The sequence below is a fragment of the Nycticebus coucang genome, chromosome 14 (genome assembly GCF_027406575.1).
Source record: "Nycticebus coucang isolate mNycCou1 chromosome 14, mNycCou1.pri, whole genome shotgun sequence".
NCBI classification, from domain to species: Eukaryota; Metazoa; Chordata; class Mammalia; order Primates; family Lorisidae; genus Nycticebus; species Nycticebus coucang.
This window is the reverse complement of record NC_069793.1, coordinates 4722271-4743677: the sequence shown is the minus strand read 5'-3', so window position 1 is coordinate 4743677 and position 21407 is coordinate 4722271. Positions and strand designations below refer to the sequence as shown.

Below are 21407 nucleotides of genomic sequence, written 5' to 3'. Positions count from 1 at the left end.
CAGGACTCCCCCACCATGAGCCTTGCTCAGCCATCAAAACGTCAGGAGAGGAGACGCAGAGAATGCGCTTGTTCTGTCCCCTGGGAGGGGAATGTTCAGAAACAACAGGATCAAATTTGGGACACCCACAGACGATGGAGCTGGGAGACAACTTGGGAGATGGATTTTCTAGGACAGAGGTCAGCATATTTTTCTGTAAAGGGTAGAAAATACGTTCAGCTTTCAGACCACAGCGGTCTCAGGGTGCAAAAGCAGCTCACAAAACCCCAGGGAGACACGAACGGTCAGGCGCCGCTGTGTTCCAACAACACTTTGCTGATTAAAAAGAACAAAATAAAGTTGTTCGTAGACACTAAAATTTAAACACACTATAAATTTTCATGGGTCATGGAATAGTCTTCTTTTAATGTTTTTCAAATTAAAAAATGTAAAAAAAATAAACCTCTCTTAGGGTTGAGAATGGTACAAAAACAAGTGGCAGTCTGGGCCCCGACTAGAGTCTTCAAACCCTGCTCTAGGAGTCCCTGTGCGCCTGCTTTTTAGGAAGGGAAACTAGGCCCAGAGGCCGGACAGCGACTCGGGGTCCAGCCCTGCTCTCTGAGCTGCCGGCTTCAGCTCCCTTCCCAAGGCAGATGGAATGGACGCCTGCCTCCCCAACCAGCCCATCGGGGCACCTACAGCTTACCAGCTACCAGCTGGAAGGGAAGGACAAGATGGCCTCAGGAAAGCCCATTGTCAGCCATGCTCCAAGGGGCAGCAGCGCTGCTGTGAGGTCTGGCCTGCGATGCCCCAAGATGGTGGCGCCCAGAAAGTCGACTAGCCTGCGATGCCCTTATAATGAATCCCACATTCCCACTGACTTGGTTATATAAAAAGACATGAGCACAAGACCAGCCCTCTGAGAACATGCATATAACAGGAAAACAGCTCTGCTGTTTGAGGATTAACTGCCCCATGCTGTCACACACAAAACCCCAAAGCAGATGAGACAGTTGTATTATTCCATGTAGTAGAAGATCTCAAATACACGCACACAGCTTCTGGGTGCAGTGGACTCCAGGTGGGAGGATGGTCAGGTAGTCGACCTTGTCCCCTGGTGCCACAGACAGGGAACAGCACAGCAGGCCTGCAGTGAGTGTTTTCTGAGTCTGCCAACATCACTTCTATTTAGTAAATGTCAGGACAGGTGACAAACATCTAGCGGGGGTAGGTGAGGGGGGTGAGAGCCACCTAGAAAGCCTGGGTGGGAATGCACAGGACATCAGGAGGTCACAGGTGACCCAGACCTGATGTGTTCTCAGCCTGTCTGGGGTCACCACTATGACCCCCAACTCAAGCTGGACCTCAGAGAGGTCTCGTCTGCTTTGGGAGACAAGATCTGCTCACAGACAAGTGATGATGATGACAACGACAATAATTCTGTGGCTAGGCACTAGCCCTGGACAGCCTCCAGGCAGGAACCAGATGCCACTGTTTTGGAAAGGAAGACCCTGCCCGGGCAGCTGAGTGGGTGGAGGCGGTAGGACATCCCCACACATAAGACCATGGAGCTGCTGGAGGGGGCCCCGGCTTCTGGGGAGAGGGGATAGGGACAGCCGGGCACGTGAGGCTGAGGCTCAGGAGCGAGCTAAGGAGCGTGGCCAGGGAAGGGGTGAGCACAGCCTGAGCATTCCCTGTCAGAGACCCCTTTGGGAGACAGCAATGCCAGTCACACTCACAAATGAAGCTTGCTTTAGGGCACAGGCATTAAGAGCTGTGGCAGGGAAGAGGGGAAAGCTCCTGGCTGGGCTTGAGTGTCCGGGTGGGTAGGAACATGCAGGCTCCATTTGGGGGGCTGTGTTGGAGGGTCACAGGATGGGTTGGGGGTGGCTAAGGGCATCCATGGGTGCTAAACTCCAACCCAAGGGCTCTAGAACTCAGGAAAAGGGTTAAGGAGGCGTCCCAGGGTGAAGCCAGCACAACCTGGGATTCCTAGACCGGGAGGTTGTGAAAACAGGGAGAGAGGTGGGGCTGCATCCGCGGGACCCCAGACCCCACTTATTCGGGCCATCTCCATGAGGCAGGTCCTGTGTCAGGACTGACTTGGGCAGCTCAGCAGGTAGAGAGGGGAGCCTGGGGCTGCTGCCCGGAGGAAGCCAGTGAGGGAGTGGCCTCAGCCCACACCCTGAGCCATGTGCCAGTCCCCACTGTCACTGACAATGGCACCAGCTGTTTGTGGCCTGGGACTAACCACTGGGCAGTCGGGCATGAACCTATTCTGATTTCAAGAGCAGTAGTCACAGACAAGGCCAGTAGGAGGCCCACCCAGAGAGGCCACACAGACCCACCCACCAACTCACGCAGTACACCCGACTCAGGTGCTGCTGATGCCCAGATGAAGCCCCATCTTGTCAGCTCAGCATGTCCAAACCTTTGTTCTTTTCCCAGTTCATCAAGGGATCAGCCACCGCTGCCCTGTAAAGTCCTTCGAGGGGCAGGGGCGAAACACTGGGAGACTGAATTCCTCTGCAAAGGGCAAGCTCGCCTTCCTCTCCATCCAGAGCCAGGCCAAGTACAGCTGTGCAAACCAGAATCCTCTCTCCCCCTCTCAGGTGAGTGGCAAAACTCATCCAAGGTCTGGCTGGAAGTGTACCCACTGTGTGAAGCATGTCCTGTTCACTAACTATCCTCCCACCTGGAGTCCACTGCACTCTCAGGAAGGTAAACGTGGCTTCCTGCACCTGAGCTACTCCTCTGGAAGCTTTCAGAAGCCGCCAATCCCAAGGGAAATGCCAGGCAGCTGAGGGCCACATCCAAGGAGCACGTGTTAAGGGCCCCAGTGCCAGTACACACCAGCCCTCTGTGGGTGTTCACCAAATGGCCAGCAGCAAGCCCGGAACCCCTCACAGGAGGGGGAGTCCAGGCCCTGGCACGTTTACCACTGAAAGAATGTCACCAGGGTTTGTTCCTGGGCTAGACCCCAAGAGGACACATACAGGTGTCTGCCCACGCAGCCAGGACCAGTTCCCACTGTTGGCAGGAAAAGACACACTGAGTTCTGGCAGGGAACAAGGAAGAAATGTCTCCACATGTGTCTCAGTGTTGTCTTGGGGCAGGAGGCTAAGTCTGTGCTGGACATACAAGCAGGCAGTAGGCACGACTAAGCCTGCCCCATGTCCCCAAAGTGTGTCACCAGGCCCACAGTGGAGAAAGAAAGGAACCTTCAGTGTCCACAGGGCTCTGACAATGAATGGACCGATTCCACAGGGAGAAATCAAAAGCTGGGCCAGCATGTGCAGACCCGGGGTGGCTGCAGCTGTACCCACTTTCCTCGCTGCAGCTCTCTGGCTTTGCCTGACTTCACCAAGCCTCTGATTGCTCTAACTGCCCCATGACATTATGGAGACTTTGGAATTCTTTCCTCTCACCTTTACAATGCCCCTCCCACTCTACTTCTCCTGTCTGGACCACCAGATACAGGCCAACCCACCGGTAGCACAGATGCAATCAGGAGGACCTTCCCCAGGACACCAGGACACTGCAAAGGCCTCAGAAAAGGGCTAGCAGAGCTTAGCAGGCTCTGAAGTCAGACCACCTGGAGACTACCTATTCACACCGAGTGACCCTGCACAAGTTACTGTCCCCTAAACCTCAGTTTCTCATTCTGCAAATGGGGCCCAGGCGATGTATCTCAAAACGTGGCTGTGGGACAAGTCTATGACAAGATGCCCAGCGTCTCGGTTATCAAAGCCATACGGAGCACCACTGCCCACCCTCTAGGGCAGCTATGATCAATTTTTTTTTTTTTAAATTGAAAAGAACAAGTAGAGAAATCAGAACCTGTGTATGGTGCCACAGGGAACGGGAAACGGGGCAGCTGTGTGGGAAGCAGTCTAAGGGCTCTATGGTGAGTCAGACCTACAATCACCGATGACCCAGCAACTCCCCCACTCAATGTATACCCAAAATACTTAAACAGGTGTCCAAACAAACCTGCGTATTGATGCTCACAGCAGCAGTTCATCATAGACAAAAGGTGGAAACAACTGTCCATCAGCTGAGAAAGGGAAAAATAAAATGCGCTCTACCCGTACAATGGAGCACTGTCCCGCTCTAAGAAGAAAGGACATGCTGGATGGCACCTGTGGCTCAGTAGGTAGGGTGCTGGCCCCATATACCAAGAGTGACGGGTTCCATCCCAGCCCCGGCCAAACTGCAACAGAAAAACAGCCGGGCGTTGTGGCAGCTCACACCTGTAATCCCAGCACTCTGCAAGGCCAAAGAGGGTGAATTGCTTGAGCTCAGGCGTTCAAGACCAGCCTGAGCAACAATTAAGACCCCATCGCTACTAAAAATAGAAAAATTAGCTGGGCACTGTGGCAGGTGCCCATAGTCCCAGCTACGTGGGAGGCTGAAGCAGGAGGATCACTTGAGCTCAAGAGTTTGAGGTTGCTGTGAGCCACAATGCCACAGCACTTTACCTACAGTGACAGAGTAAGATTCTGTCTTGAACAAACAACAACAACAAAAAAATACATACACAGAAGGAGACCATACATTTTGTAAGGGGACATCCGTGTAAGAAAAAAAATACTGATATGAACCATCTGAAGAGAAATCAAGTTCAGGATAGTGACTGCTCTGGATTTAACTACATCAACACTGGTTTATGTCTTAAGCTGGACGGTGGATGTGTCATTTATTTTTTGCTATAACTCTGTGTTTTGAAATGGTGTAAGGCTTAGGAGTAGTGGCAAAATTAGCACAGAGGGTCCTACGTCACCTCTCCTGGGCTCCCACAATAACATCCGATGCACCCACAGTATACTGTGCAGGGGTAGCAACTTGGGCTCAGACCCTCTCACGGCCTTTTTGTCAAAAGAGCATCACAACAAATAATTTTAGTGCAGGCTGTCCCCAGCTCACGGGGATCTGACTTAACAGTGTTCTGTACTTACAGATGGGCTCCCAGGGCTTCCCATAAAGACAGTTTATAATCAAGGAAGTAAATTAACAATTCGGGAACTAGTTTCTTCACGCATCTAAACAAACCCGTGTGGCACGAGCAGTTCACTGGCCATAGCACCTTTACGCTCCTGGTAAGTCTCACAGATGAAGAGCAGCAGAGACGCAAAGAATCAGAAGACCCAGAGCTGGCCAGGCGCGGTGGCTCACGCCTGTAACCCCAGCACTCTGGGAGGCCAAGGCAGGTGGCTCACTTGAGGTCAGGAGTTTGAGACCAACCTCAGCAAGAGTGAGATCCCTATCTCTTCTAAAAATAGAAAAACTACTTAGATGTTGCGGCGGATGCCTGTAGTCCCAGCTACTTGGGAGGCTGAGGCAAGGGGATGGCTTGAGCCCAGGAGTTTGAACTTGCTGTGAGCTGTGACGCCACAGCACTCTACGGAGGGCCACCGGGTGAGACTGTAACAAACACAGAAGACCCAGCACCAAGAAAGTTTACCACAGAAGAATGAGCGGAAGCCTTTCGTCTCATTGAAGCAGGATCTGCTAAGCTCGAGGGGCAGGATCCTAACACGAGTGGCACAAATTGGCTGCTAGAAGGCTGTTCATGACGACAAAAACAAAAGCTATGCAGACCACAGGAGGTACCTTGTTCAGGAAACTGACCTCCGTGGTGAGTTCCCCCCTCCGGCAACAGAACCCAACCCTGACTCTGCAGCACCTGCCCATTCTCTCCCGCAGCTCATCAGCTTGTGACTGGTGTCAGCCTAACTTCTTGCCCCCAGAATGTCCCTAAGCACAACACAGATGCAGCATCAGGTGAGTGCTAACTATTTATATTCTTTTTTCAAATTTCTCTTATCGCCTATCTAAACTTTTTGTGTAAGATTGCTTTTATTTTCTGCTTGTTTGAAATAAAAAGCACAACAGTTTCTGTAACATTATTACAGCACAAGATTATTATAGGGTTACATTGCATTACCACTGTCCCATAAGCCATTATAGAGTGATTATTATTACCGTATATGGAGGGTTCATCAGGGGACCAAGTTATATAAAAATATGACCTAAGCAGACAGTCCGTCTGCCCGAACAGCAGAGCACAGGCGCCCATCAACATGGACTGGGTATGAGCGTCATGCTGTGCAGGGCTGGCCTCTGTGTGACACTCAGGGCCCAGGGACGGCCGGGCAGTGCCGGGCCGCACAGAGTACACACATTGAACCGCTCCTTGAACCAGTGCTCCCTCTTGGCCACGGCCCCTCCCAGGGAGGACTTACCTCGATTTTGTCTGTCTTGGCATCCCCCCAGTACAGCTTGCCCTCCTGCAGGTCCAGGGCTAGGCCGTTGGGCCACCCGAGGGAGGCGTTCACCAGCACACGCCGCTCCTGCCCGTCTAGGTTGGCGCACTCAATTTTGGGGTTCTCGCCCCAGTCTGTCCAGTACATGAGGCTGGAGAAGAAGCAGATATCCATGAAAGCACTCGTCTGTCTAGTCTCAGCTGCGTCCCCAGTGCCAAGAGCGAGGTGCACCCCATCACAGGGACAGTGCTCGGTAAATGGGTCCTAAATGGGAGTGGCAGGCTGGTCAGCAGAGCTGACGGCTCCAGGGGAACAGCTGTGTGGGCTTCGCCACGTGGGTTTTTGGACTCTCAGGGTTGGGGACTTGTCCCCCACCCCACTGGTCAGCGGGCAGGAAATGCCCCACCAAGGGTCTGGAGAGGCCTCATGTCCGCCCCAAGCACTTGGAAGGAGGAAGGGGGTAGCGGAAACTTCTGCCTAACTGAAAGGCTCCCTCTGTAAAGGACAGGTGACTTGTTCCCTGTGGCCACCCCAAGGAAGGAAACTAGATCCTGGGGTGGCAGCTGGGAAAGGAAGGTCTCCCTGCTCCAGGCCGGAGTCTCCACTTCCAATGTGTCCCGACGCTCTTTCCCAGACCCCATGATCTCACACACCAAAGCCCCCTCTCTGGGGAGCCTCGGCCTCACAGCCTCCCCCACTGCACAGCTGAGGACACTGAGGACTACAGAGGCAGTGACTTGATCAAGTTCAATGGCCGCAGGGCAGGGAGCAGATCCTCAGGGCCACACTCCCCTCACTAAAGCTGAGCTGATAACTAATTCCTCCATCTTTGCAGCACTAAAACCCTGGGGACCCTGCGTCGCCTCTCACCTGCCCACCTCCAAGGGACCACCCTGCCCAATGCAGAGCAGCATTTTTCACCTGCCGCGGTGCCCCAGGGTCCAGAGAGAGCTGCTTGCGCCGCAGCCCCTGCCCCACTGCAGCCCGCCATGGCCCTGCTGCCCGCTGGCTGGCTGCTGGCACCTAAACGAGACTCTCCTGGCAAGAAAGCCCCCCAGCCAGCATGTCTGCCGCCCTCCCAGGGCAGGGCTACCGGCACAGGCCCCACAGGCAGCTGGGACTCTAAACTGGCCTTGCCACTGTCCATGGGGCACTGTGGGTAAGTGACATCATCTCCAGGCCTTGGGACCCACAGCCACACTATGAGAGGTGACTGTGGTGCCCGCTGGGTGCACTGTGGCAACAGCACTATGTGACACCCTCAGGCCCTCCAGGACCCTGGCCTATGTCCTGTGCTGGCAGCAGGCAGCTTCCCATAGCACCCCCGACTTGCCCCATGCCTCCACCCAGAGGGTCTTGACGGTCTGCCCAGTTAGTTTTCCGGGTCATACCCTCAGGACGGCCCCGGGCTGCTCCCTCTGCACTGTGAGAGGCCCTCAGAAAGGCCCCCACACCATCAGCAAGCTCCGTTACACAGAACCTTAAACTGGAAAGTTGAACTGCACTGCCAGGCCCAATCCCAGATCTGCCACCTCCTGGCTGAATGACCCTGGGGAAGTCCCTGAGCCTCTCTGGGCTTAGTGTCCTCAAGAGTACAACTGCCTCTACCCCAGGGTGCGGCGAGGTCAAGAAGACCCCCAGTGTGTGAGGCATTTAGTAGAGGCACAGCCTGTAGAAATCACCCAGGTGGGCCATTCCCTGACACACATGAGGAAACAGAGGCCCAGGGAAACAGTGACTTGGCCAGGTCTCCAGGGCTTTCTACACACAGATATGACCCGTCCATGGCAGCACTTCCCACAGCCTCCTCCTAGGACCGGTGGCATCAGCACCACCTGGAAGCTTGTTAGAGATGTGGTTTCTCAGCCTCAGCCCAGTCCCCCTGAATCACAACTGTGGGGGCCCTGCCATCTGTTTCAACAAGCCCTCCTCCAGGGGATTCAATGCCAGAGAATGTTCCAGAACCCCAGTCTGGGTTAATCTCCCCCTCACTCGTGCCCAGCCTCCCACCCAGCTTACCCCATCACAGGGTGCAGCACAATGGCCCGGGGCTCGTCCAAGTCTTCGGACACCAGGATCTTGCGGGAGGTGCCGTTCAGGCGTGTCACCTCGATGCGGTCAGTGCCTGTGTCTGTCCAGTAGAGGTTGCGGGCCACCCAGTCAACTGCGATGCCATCAGGGTCATTGATCTCGGTGTTAACCAGCGTCTGTGCCCCCGACCCGTCCAGGTAGGCCCTGCGGATGGCCCGCACCTCGTCATCTGTCCAGTACACGTAGCCCTCCAGTGGGTCATAGTCAATGGCAATGGCGTGCCGGATGTCGTCGACCTGCAACACGATGTCGGTGAAGTCCGGTGTGTCCAGCGAGATCCTCCGTAGGTCTGTCCGCCGGGCCAGCAACAGCACCTCCTCGGCCCCTACAGAGACACGAGCAGCACGGTCGGGGTCAGGCAGGAGAGGGGAGAGGCTTAGCCAAGTCTCCAAGGTTTCCTCGAAGGAACAGCACCTAGTTCGTCCCACACAGGTGCTAGGTCACCTATTGGCACTCTTCGTTTCCTTCTTTTACAGATGAGAAAATTGAGGCACAGAGAGGTTAAGCAACTAGCCTGAAGCCACACAGCCAGGCCATCTGCCTTTAACTGCTGTGTGGGAGCTGACTGTCCCAGTCAGTCCTCCCTCTCTCCTGCCAGCCCTTCTCCCAGGCACAAACCAGCCCCAACCCCAAGTCCTGCCCGGGGACCAGGCTCCAGACTCACTTACCAGTGTGTCACCTTGTAGGTGCCAGACCCAACATCCCCAGTGTGCCACCTTATAGGTGCTTACTCTTTCTGGCCCAGCTCTGACACCATTTCTTCCCTGACGCTCTTTCCCATGCCATCCAAAAGGCAGCTTTAGGCCCATGACCACACCCCGTGTTCCTCATTGTCACCCCAGCTGCCAGGAAGGGCCAGAAATGACTGCCAAGTTAACTAATCTCTTTTTTCACAGAGCATCAAGCCAAAGGAAACTCTTGGCTCTGGCTACACACCAGATAACCGAGACAAGAGATAAGAAACACCTCTGGGACCACATGCATTCGGGGCCTGGCCAGGATGAGACCTGGGCACTGACTCCTTGGGTGGGACTCCACCATGCCCACGGGCTCCACACAGCGTGGCTTTAGAAACAGTCCATCAGATCACAGCAATGACCCCAAGTAACTCAGACCCTTAGAACAAGCAAGGCACTGTCCACACGCTTCCAGCAACAATCAGAATGACACCATGAAGTCCCCACCCACCCACAGCCACCTGGGTCTCTGCTGCACCCTAGAGCCAAGCCTGGTGAGCTGGGCAGCTTTGGGGCTGAGCCCCTTTGTGGAGGGTCAGGGGTTCAGTGTGGTACTCACATAGGAGAATGAGGGGAGGCCTCCCCGGATGGCCCCTCAGGTCAAACAGATCCTGGGCACAGAGGACATTGGATAATTCTGGTCTCAGTAAAAGCCTCTCCCTCTAGTTGAGGCAAGATTTGCCAGCCCCACAATCTGCACGTGTTGAATCCCTAAAGGAAGTTAGTTATCTGTGCTACAGGTACCTGTGCCGGCCTTACCAATGACACAGGCTCAGCATGAGAGAAGCCAAACTCGGGCCCTATCTGGGCCTGGAGCGCAGAGGTTGTCCTGGGCAGGCAAGCCCTATGAGGACATCAATTGTGGGTGGTGGTCTCCAACTCTGGTCCAGCAGTTTGCAAATCCCAGGGCCCAAAGCCCCAGGATCCCCTTCACTACCTACTCTAGCTGTGAGGGTGGGAGGAGTGTGGAGACCCCGAGCCCCTCGCTCCACCACGACCCTCCAGTTGTTTCTCACATCTCTGGAGCTTGGTGTGTGGGGCAGGGTGCTACAGGACTCTCTTCTGAACCGCTGTGGCCCACCGCCCACATGCTCCTGACCCCCAGGACCTAAGGTGCAGACCACAGCTTAAGAGCCAACAATGGGGCAAAGGGCAGCAAGGGAGAAGAGGCTGCATGTGCCATGTGCCAGGTCCCCTGCTGGGATTTATTAGCTCATGGTGCTTCAAGCAGACTCAGGGCCCCTGGGCCCCCAACTCCATCTTAGGCTGCTGGGGTCAGGAACTGGCTCCTTCCCCAGAGCTGGGTCATTTTCCTCTCATTTGTTCAAGCCCTTGGTGGTCTCAAGGACCCACCGCACCAAAGGCAGGGCCAGAGACTATTTCTGGTATTCTGGGGTAGATGACCTGCGGTCCCATAGCCCTGGCCCCTAGGCCCAGGCCTGCAGCTGCCTGCCTGATCCTGGGGCCCGGACAGGCTGCAGACTTCCCAGCTTTCTCTTCTGCACCCCCATGCTTGCTTCCTGCCCCAAGGAATGCAGAGACCTAAGAGTGGCCCTGGGGTCCCACAGCCCAACATCTCTAGCAAGGGCAGGAGCCACTCTTGACTTCTGCTCCCAGCCCCGAGAGCACAGTCTGATTCCTCCACTAGGGGGTGCTCACAGGACAGCAATGGCTGCTCACGCCCTGGGCCGGGGAAACTGAGGCTGGAGGTGGGGAAGGCAAGGTGGTAACAGGCAGCACTTGGAAGGCGTCCCAAGGGCACATTGTTAACCAACGAGGGCCAGTTTCAAATTTAGTTAGAGGTGTTTATGCAAGTTCTGATTTGGTGTGTTGGCAGGGGAGGGGGAATTCTGAATTCCACCAGGTCTTACCCCTATGGGCTACACTCTCCAAATGTTCTGTCCTTCCAGGCCCAGGTCACACATCTCTTTCTGCCTCTCCTGTTCCTCTGGGAGCTGCTCCTGCCCCCTCCCTGCTGGATATCTGACTCCCTGACCCCCTCCCCCCAGTCTGCCTCTCACCGGGGCACCAGGATTTGGGCTCATGCGCCCTTTGCCCTCCTTAATCCCAGGACAACACTACCAGACTTGCCAGTGAAGAGGCAACTCTACATCCTGGGATGAGGAGGGAGAATATAAGACGGGTATCTCCAGGCCTGCCCCTACTGTGTGACCTCAGGCAGGTCTCTGGCCATCTCTGGGACTATTTCCTGGTGGTCTCTGAGCCCCTATCCTGCCCTGACATCCAGGGGACCATCAACTCCACTCCAGAGCGTCCTGGCTTGATCGGCCATCATGCAGGGAGGGACACTCACAAGAGCTCCCCCACGCATGGCCAAGAAGAGCTCTGTCCAAGGGGTATCTGCCAAAGTGTCCAAAGAGGCTGGCAGGCTCTCAAGCCAAGGCCCAGGCAGCCTCATGTGCAGGTCGGAGGGCGGATGTCAAACCACACTTGACCTCCAGCAATATTTCCAGGACGACTCCAAAGAAAACACGACTTCCAGATGGAAATTGACATTTGGTCCCAAGACACATTTTGAGCCTGTTCTGCCGGTCCTTCCTCCCAGAATACTCCTAACAAATTACCTAAAATAACACGATCTTCACACACTAACCCAAGCTGTGATTATGTCCTAGTCTTCTGATGAAGAATCTGATGCACAGAGAGGTTAAGCTCCCAGCCCAAAGACACACAGCAACCAGTGGAAAAATGAGCTCACCTGAACATGTCTATCACTGGAGCCAGCACATACAGGAAGCATGCTTTTTACGTGGCACCTGGCTGGCTCAGCCATCTCGCCTTACCCCTTAAAGTGGGGAGCTACTTTAGGGCTTGGGCCAGCTGCCTGAGGTGGAGTTGTGGACAAAGCAGACTTGGGATCTGCTCTCATGAAACCCTTAGGGTCACAGGGCTTTAAGTGATAGTGGAGACTATCCCTGGACCTGGGGGTGTGAAAGAAGGCAGGGGCCTGCTGAGATGGGGAGGTCTGCTCTTCAGCTCAAGAGCCTCTGGGATTGGGGTAGTACCTGTGGCTCAAGGAGTAGGGGAGTAGGGCGCCAGCCCCTTATACCAGGGTGGCAGGTTCAAGCCCAGCCCTGGCCAAAAACTGCAAAAAAGAAAAAAAAAAAAAGCCTCTGGGATTTACGTGGCCATCACCACATGGCAGATTCCGGCAGAGTGTCCCAAATGGGCCCAGAGCCTTCAGGAGCCCACTGCACTCAGCTCCAGCCCTGTGCTAACCAGGTCAACCCAAAGCCTCAAGCATACACCACCACCAGGAACTCCATTCTCAGCAGCCCTTGCAATTATGTAGAATTAAGTTTTTGTGTCTAAGGTGGTAATTCATTGCTGGAATCAATCTGTAGGTGTTTACTGACTCCAAAAAGGGGGTGCTCTCTGACACTACTCAGGCTGCAAGGCCTTTGAGGTTTTTGAATTTTACAAAGACTGAGAAGCCTGGGACAGCAGTGACACCCTGTTGTTTGTCTGAAGGTCTCAGCAAGCTGTACCCAGCATAGAGGTAACCCGAATCCAGAGGTGGGGGACCCTGTCCAGGGCCAGGTTAGCCCAGAGCAGCTACAGAGACAGCCGCCAGCCTGGCCTCCGAGAGGTGCTGCCTCTGTGAGGTCCCAGCAGCAGCCCAAGGTGTGGGTGTGCAGGCCTGGGGGTGGGTGGGTGGCTACAGGGACTCTAGGGGGCAGGACAAGCAGAGGACAATGCTCCCTAGGACCAGCCACAGGGCCTGGGTAGCAGTTTGTTTAAATGCCAGGGAAGTAACTGTTAGAAACTAAGTTTGGCCAAATGGTTTTCTCTGGGGTTGTTTAAACAAATACCGAGCACTGCCAAAGTGAAACCTTCCTCTTGCTGCCCGTGGCGTCCCTGGAGCCTCCTCTGACTGGGCTGCTGACCTCTCCTCCTCTGGCCCCCACATACGCAGAAGAGAAGTGCAGTGTCCCTGCCCCAGGGTCAAATGCAGCTTGGGCCAGAACAGGGCACTGCTTCCTAGCAGGGGTGTTCTCCTCCACACAAAGAAGCAGCCCCAAAGGATGTCCCAAAGTCACGGGCACACCCAGCTCAATACTCTCGTCCCTGCCACCATCCATCCAGGCAAAGTGGCCCCAATCACAGATGCAGAGGAACACACAGGAGGCCAAGATCATAAATACCAATTCACAGAATAAAAACACTCAATAAATATGGACACTGTGCTACTTCTCAGTAACAGACAAATAGAAGTAAACACCCAGGAGGGCTGCCCTGACACATCACTGCAAATGGGTGGCTTTTAACAGCAGAAAGGTATTGCCTCACAGAGCTCAAAAGCCACAGTGTCAGCAAGGACAGGCTCCCTCTGCCTCTGAAGGCTGCTGGATCCTTCTTGCTCCGGCAGTTCCGGCACTGCCGGAAATACCTGGAGTTCCCTGGCTCCCAGCCTCTGATTTCACACAGCTTCCTCTTCTGAGCGTCCCTGGGTCTCTTCTTCTCAGGACACCGGCATTGTGGGTTTAGGGCCCACTCTACATCAGAATGCCCTCGCCCTCACTTGATCACATCGCCAAGACGCTATTCCAAGTGAGGTCACAGACCTAGGTTCTGGGATTTGGACTTCAACACGTCTTCACGTTTCTAGCAGGGAGCAGAGGGCAAAGGGAAGGCTTCAGTGGAAGGACAAAGGCCAGTGTGCAGGCAGGGTCAGGGAGGGAACCCCAGGCAGGAGGAACCGGACAGAAACCAGAAAGTGCCAAAGTGGCCCTGCAGTGCAGAGCAGAAACCCAGCCGAGCTGAGCCTGGAGGATAGGTGCTCATCAGAGTCGGAGCTGCCACCTGCCACCTCTCCCCGAGGACCCCTGGGAGCAGGACACAGGGGTAATTCCGGGCCCAGCCCTGTCCTCAAGGAAGCCTCTGGCAAATAGGTCACCAGGCCTGCAGCAGGGTCCCAACCACAAAAGCAAACAGTCACCCTGGAACAAAAGCCTGGAAGGAACCGCTCAGGGTCAACAGTGATTATCTCCAGGCAATTCCCATTCCTCTCTCTAGCTCCCTCACAGAGCTCCGTGACACAGCAGGGAGGCAGCCTGCCTTAGACCTCGCTGCTGTCTGCAAACAAAACTTTTTTCATGGACACTGAAATCTGAATTTCATGTCATTTTCACCTGTCACAAAATATCACTTCGAGATTTTCTTCTCAACTGTGTAAAAATGTAGAAACCACTCTGAGCTCCCAGGCTGCCCAACAACAGAGGCCTGAGCCCTGTGAGCCATGGTATGCCAACCCTTGTAAGAGCAGCATGTGTGACTTGTATAATACTGGAAAGTAAGTTACAATGACAAGGGAAAAGTAGGGAGGGGAGCGAGGACACAGGGACTTCTCCATACTTGCCAATTGTTTTTATACACCTAACACTGCTTTCTAAAAGATGAAGTCTACTAATGTTACTAAAAAAAAAACCTAGACAAAAAGGCACAAAGGTCAATAAGAAAACACAGAAAAAAGCCCAGCAAAAAAATGGGCAAAGACCATAATAAATACAAATGAACGGAAGAAAAAACATAGTCCATCAAATGCGAAAATGCTCAGTAATGGACAGTGCCTGTGGCTCAGTGAGTAGGGTGCTGGTCCCAGATACCAACGGTGGCGGGTTCGAACCCAGCCCCAGCCAAACTGCAACAACAACAACAACAAAAATAACCAGGCGTTGTGGCGGGCGCCTGTAGTAGTCCCAACTACTTTGGAGGCCGAGGCAAGAGAATCACCTAAGCCCAGGAGTTGGAGGTTGGAGGTTGCTGTGAACTATGACACCATAGCACTCTACCGAGGACAATAAAGTGAGACTCTGTCTCTAAAAAAAAAAAAAAAAGCAAAAATGCTCAGTAATATGCAATATTATCGAGGAGGTATCGATGCATGTTGAATCCTCAGCATGGGTGTATCCCTAATCTCCTGGAGGCCTGTGAGCCACCACGGGTGTCCTGGACAGCAACCCAGGGCTGACCGAGCCCACTATGTCCCCTCTAAGAACACAGCCTAAAGTGGCAACTAGAAACATATGATTCACGCACACAGACAGATTCATAAGAACAGCAAAATCCAAACCCAAGAAAAAAGAACCAGTAAGCAACCTGAATGTCCCACAATATCTTAAAAAATGAACTTAGAATAAAATGAACTTGACTTGTTTTAAGTGAACAAGGGTGGTAAGAGTCACAGGTTATTTAGTGTGTGGGCACCAAATAGCACAGCCGAGAGAAGTCAGTGGCATAGGAAAGGCTCGCAAACAATAGATGGGAAAAACTGGACACAGTGTTGCCCACATCACATGAACGAATTGTATAAAAACAGATTCGAATATATCATAGAGAAAGGACAAACAAGACATCATACATCGACACACCAGCAGCAGCTAACTCTGGGTAGTAAAATGATGGATTGTTTTTTATTTTCTTCATTATTTTTTATGTTTTCCTTTCTGCAATGAACATATAAATGCTATTTTATTTTATTTTACTTATTTATTTTTTTAAGCAGTTCTGGCCAGGGCTGGGTTTGAACCCGCCACCTCTGGCATATGGGGCTGGTGCCCTACTCCTTGAGCCACAGGCTCCGCCCCTAAATGCTATTTTATAACAGGATTTGAAACAAAGCTCTGAAAACATGGTGAACGGGTTCATCCTTAGAGGTGCTCCCGGCCCAGGTGTGGAGGTGAGTCAGGATATGAGGACGGCGCTTTCTTCCTGGGGTACCTTGGGGACACCAATGACTTGCCCCTCCACTGAACTGCCATGCTGGGGCATGAGGGCCAGGGCTTCCAGGGTCAGCACCATGTTGAAGAGACAAATGACAGGGCAAGGAAGGGATGTAGCAAAGGAACCCACCTACAGCCTCAGTAACTCTTTGGCCAACACACGGTGGCACAGGGACAGAGCCCCAGAAGAGAAACCTCTGCTGGAGGATCACCTAGCAAGTAGAATTTGAAAGGTCATTGTGATCAGTCCTTTCCATGCTCCAGTGTAACAGGGTATTTAACAACAAGTAAACTAATAAAACGTCCCAGGGAGTGTACTGACCAAATCACAGATGACGGAGAAGGCCCCCAGCGGACATCACGATCCTCCCCACTGAACCAAGTGCAGCTCCCAAGGCACAGGCTGCCCACCCCTATCAGCAACCCCAGGATGGCTCCAGCTTCCATCATTTTATGGAGACAGAAAGCTGAGATCTGAAACGAAAGCTGAGAACCTGCCTCCCCAGCCTTGCTGATTCCCACCTGGCTCTGCTCCCGGCAGCCCCCACCGAAGGCAAAGCTGACTTCAGCCACTTCCCAGGCCTAGAGTCGTGTGGGCAGAGCCGGGTCATGGTGTGGGCTGCTGTCCACTCTGCAGTTTCGAAGGCCATAAACAGTCTAGCTATGGTGGCTTCCCAGCTGGCAGGCAGCCAGATTATTTTTGGTTTTTAGCAATTGGTCAAGTTTCTCTACCGCCCCTCTGGGATAAGTGGTTGGACAAATGCTGAGATCCTGGCCTCACACCTTTACCCAAGAAACCATACTGAGGGACCACAGGGTCACAGGCACAGAGGAAGTGGCCAGTCTGAGGCCTGAGCAGCTGTCCACCTGCACAACCTACACAGGGCCTCCAGAGAGCGCTCAGAAAGGTTGCAGCCCACCCAGAGCAATTCAGCAGGTGCCTTAGCCTATAGTCTGGGTCTCTGTCTGCTCAGCTCTAAAACTGGGGAGTCACTGCTCTGCCAGGTGGCTGAGGCAGCCAGAGAGTAACCCCTCACAGGCTGGCCCTCCGTCTCTCATCCCCAGGGGATGTTCCCCATACAGTCTTCTAGTCCTCCCTGGCTGCTCCAAAGGCTCTCACCACCACGCATACTCTTAAAGGTAACTAGCTACTTTCCAGTACTTTCTCCAACTCCTGAACTTGGTCCTGTGCAAAGGAAGCCAGAACTCTCCTTCCTGCTTTACAGCAGAGTGGGAGCCAAACCCAGGGAGGGCAAGGGGCTTATGGTCCAGGGAGGTCAGGGACTTGCAGTCCAGCAAGGGCCAGGGCCAGGGCCCTGATGCTCCCGTGGTTAAGAGAAGCTGTTTGAGTTCAGGGGCCGAGATAGAGCGGGGCTCAGACTGCTGTGTCAAGGGGAACATGGAGTAGGCTGTGGGAGACAAGACCAGTGGCGCAGGAAAGCGGCCCATACGAGCCCGCTGCACCCAAGAAGGACCGTTTGGTCTACGTCCTCAGCCCTGGAATGACAAGATTTCTCTTTCTAAGAACTCGGTGTGTTCCCCTCTCCTCTTTTATTAGCTTTGACAGTTAGCATTCAGACTAAGACACAAAAGAGCACATGTCACATGGCTGCATTTCCAGGACACTTGGCAGCAGGCAAGACTAATCCAGAATGAGAGAAGTCAGGACGGCAGGTCTGGGGTCGGGGCTGAAGGGGGCAGCAGGGAACCTGCCGGGCAGTGGACACGCTCTGCATCTTGACTGGACCAGTGGTTGTGCAGACATGTACTACGGTCAAAGTTAATCCAAATGCACACTTTAATGTGTGCACTTTTATTGTCTGCAAGTTATATACCTTGGTTTAAAAAAAAGTCAGTGCTCAGGCTAGTTCCACCATTTCTTGGATTGTGCGGTCTGATTTTCTTGCTATTAAAAATTCACGGTCCATGGCTGAGAACAGCAGCTGCCTTCTGTTTGCAAAGTCAACGCCAATCACGGCCCGGCAGCGGCAGACTCAGCCCCAGAGGGCCTCCTTTCTGTTCCCTTTGACCTACTTCCCTGATAAGTGACAAGGCGACTAGACTCTGGGAACAAATGCCCATTATTCCCGGCCCGAGCCGAGCAGGCTATGCGCCCGTGGCTAATCCGTTGGGACAGACGGATGGATGTGAGGGGCTCTGGGCGTCAGGCCCAGGTGTCAGTCTGCCTGTCAGACCTGACAGAGGACCCCCTGTTCCTCCCACCACCCCCACATCCCTGATGGATGAACATCTGTTAAAACGAGGGCTAGGCGCACTATACATCACAGCCACGACTTGTGGGGAGGCTGGGGAGGAGCCCCCGCACCTGGCAAGCTCTGGACACAGCTCCAGCGAGTCACCCAGCCTGGGCATGCGTGGTCCCTGAGCAGCAGGGCACACCACTGTCCAAATGCCCCCAGCCAGGAAGAACTGCATGGATGACAAAAGTCAAAACAACAGGGGCATGTTCCACAAAGAACAGGACACTGAGGGGCTGGCAGCCAGGGAGCTGCAGCTTCTAAGGACAGTGGTGGCAACTCCCAAATAAGGCCCCGCTCCTGCTGTTTTTAGCCCAATCCACATAATTGGAAAAACATGGGAGAACCAAAGCCAGCTGTGAGCCGCTGTGTGGAGGGGGCGGGGAGGCTGGGAGGCCCAGCACACCCTGCCAAGGAGGGGCCTCTACACTCAAGCTTCCTCAGCAGGAGAGTCCCTCGGAGCCACAGGCAACTGCAAGGTGCCCCCCGGGTGGGCAGAGCTGGGTTGCAGAGGGCCATGCTTGCTGGACATCTTTTCCTGTCTCACAGGGGCCACTTCAGAGGGGCAGGGGAATAGGAGACACTGAGACCCCAGAGCCAACAGTCACCCCACCCACAGGGCCTCAGGAGCCATAGGAAGGATTCCCACGCAGGGCACATTCCTTCCAGTGTAGTCTGTGGTGACCCTACCGGGCCAGACACCTCGAGAAGCTCTGAGCACACAGGTTCTCTCACACTAAGGGGGTTACCCTGCTCCTTCCATGGAAGTTCCACGGAAGAGATGAGAAAACTGTAGTCCACTGACATATGGCAGCACGAGGATCCCCCATGTACCTCCACTTCAAGGGGGACCCCTGTGCACCCCAGAAACACCGCTCCCTCATTCCCTGGGGTCCTAGTGTGTCCACCATCTCAGCCCCTTCCTTGGAGAAAGCATCTGAGTCCCCACACTGGGCTGGAGTCCATTTCCTCAAAATCAGGAAAAAGACTCACAATGTCACAAAACTATCTTCATCTCCAACCCCACTGAACATTAAAGTTCACGTACCCAAGGAGAGCCCCAGGATCACAAGTCATGCCTGGGCTCTGGCTGCAAACTCTAAGATGTTTCTCCGTGCCAGTGGTCCCCTCCCTCAGGAACTTGCAGAGTCAGCCCCCGCCTGCCCCACACCATCCCTTCCATGGACTGGGTGGGTCTAGGATGGGATCAGGGAATCTGGATGTGTCTTAAGAGTCCGACTGATTCTGACACAACGGGCCCTTCTCCTGTCCCAGAATAGTGCTAACGTTCACCCCACAGGAGAAAGGGTCACATGCCCTGAGCTCCTAGCACCGCGCCCCTTGTCTCTGCCCCCAACTCCTCCAGGCAGTGCCTGGCCTTGGCGGCTTCTAATTCTAAACATTCAAAAAAGTTCAAACTGCTCTCTTGGCATGAAACCAGATTGCCTGCTTGGCTCCCAATTCAAGTTCAAATTCAAGCACACCTCCTATTTGCTAAGCCGCCAGGACTCCTTCCAAATGACCTCATGAAGTGGGCACTATTATCTCCACCTTTTTACCAATGAGGAGACTAAAGCACAGAGAGGCTGTGTCATTTCCCCAAGATCACACAGCCAGGATGTAGACTGAAACCAGAAAGCCGGCACACAGCCGGGAGTGGTTGGGAGTGGCACTCTCGGTCCAGCTTGCCTGGCACTGCGCTTCCCTGCAGCCACAGAGCCTTTGGCAGGCTCCCAACTACAAACCAAGCGTGTCATCTGTCCTGAATCCTCCTGGCCTGAGTGTCACTCCCAACGCCTCCCAAACAGGCAGAAGTCCCAGCAGCACAGCCTCCTCCTGTTACCCGCATTCCAGTTAGCCCAGAGCCACCTCGGAAGTCCTCACTGCACGGCCTCAGTTCTTCACCCCCTGGCACACGAGACCTCCTGGACTCCACAGCCCAGAAGAGATCTCCATGTGGAGAGGCCCTGTGGCCTCCTCTGCCCAACTCTGAATTCCCTTCCCCAGCCAGACACCTAGAGGACTCCTGGGAACTGGCAGCCCTCCATGGGCACTGCTCCCTTCCAGCCAGCTCTGACATTTCTGCCAGCCGGGCACCGCCCACGAGGCCTCTGCCCACCAGGACCTCAAAGCCCCTCTGTCACCTGCCTTCATCTCACCAGCTACCAACTCCAGGGAGTTTTCACCCAGCACACTGAACCTCAGTGCAGACAAAATCTGAATCCACGCGTAACTTAACATCCACCAGGACACAATGCTCCACGTGCCAACAGACACCGCCTTGACAGTTACACGGGAGACAGCTACAGTGCTCAGGTGACAGGATTATGGTCTTTTAATAAAAAGTTTTCCTTTATTGTGATATTTTATGGCAGGGAATAAAAAATGTAGGTCAGGGTGGCGCCTGTGGCTCAGTGGGTAGGGCGCCGGCCCCATATACCGAGGGTGGCGGGTTCAAACCCAGGCCCCAGCCAAACTGCAACAACAACAAAAAAGTAGGTCAGGACATCCGCACCCCAAAACCCACAGTCTGCTAGCACTGTTTCTATGAAGTCCAAAGCCCCATGCAGGCCTCACGCCACTGTGTCTCCAGCCTGCTTCTGGGTCTGCAGGGCTGTATCTGTCCTCTAAATAGACCAAGACTCCTCAAGGGCAGAATCTATTCATCCCCACATCTCTCTGGATTACAAAGTACGGAAAGACTTTCCAGAACCACCTCAGGTTTGCAGAAAGTCAGCTTTGTGGCCTTGAAATGCTTCTGAGAAGACTCTAGGTTTCTTCTTAACTCTCAAACCTTTAGAAAATCCAGTTCCCCTCTCCCAGGCCAGCTGACCCGGGAACATGTCAACTTCCAACGGGTCTAGGCAGAAGGAGAGAGAAGCAACCACCAGCACCCAGTGGCACCAACCAGTTAATTAACGGGAAGCACATGGGGCGTCTCTAGGCAGCCCACAAAGAGGCCAAGCTTGGGAACCACATTTATTTTAAAAAGTGAACCCAACAGTCACATTCTCATGCAAAGTTATCCCTTTTGTGTCTCATCCATGAGAGTTTCCCTCCCTTTGACACCCATCCCAGACAAGGCAGCTGGAGCCAAAGCAGAAAAATTCAGGCTGTGTAAAAAGTAAAAAAGTCCTTGCCCTGACTGGGTGTGGATGTCCCCAAGCCGGCCCACTCCTGCCTAAGCAGGACCTCTGAAGGACACAAAATCATCTTTGTCCAGCATGCCTGGCGTCTCAAGCTGACCTCTAACAGGTGGGGGCAAAAATAGTCCCTACAAGACCAGAGAAAGGTGACCCATAAATGGCTGAGTCCCCAGGGAATGTGGCCACT

General features: G+C 53.9%; 1 protein-coding gene across 4 annotated transcripts in view; it reads right to left on the bottom strand.

Annotated features, from left to right (window-relative positions):
* The window catches only part of LRP5 (LDL receptor related protein 5), a 110930-nt gene that overhangs the window by 41790 nt on the left and 47733 nt on the right, over positions 1-21407 (bottom strand). For all 4 annotated transcript variants that reach the window (XR_008374195.1, XM_053561200.1, XM_053561202.1 and 1 more), the window contains exons 6-7: positions 8265-8661; positions 6225-6396 (exon numbers count right to left, since the gene is read on the bottom strand). Coding sequence is in view for 3 of the 4 variants with exons in the window: in XM_053561200.1 (XP_053417175.1) it covers positions 6225-6396; positions 8265-8661 (569 nt within the window). In the remaining variant the exon portion in view is untranslated. The remainder of the gene's footprint in view (positions 1-6224; positions 6397-8264; positions 8662-21407) is intronic.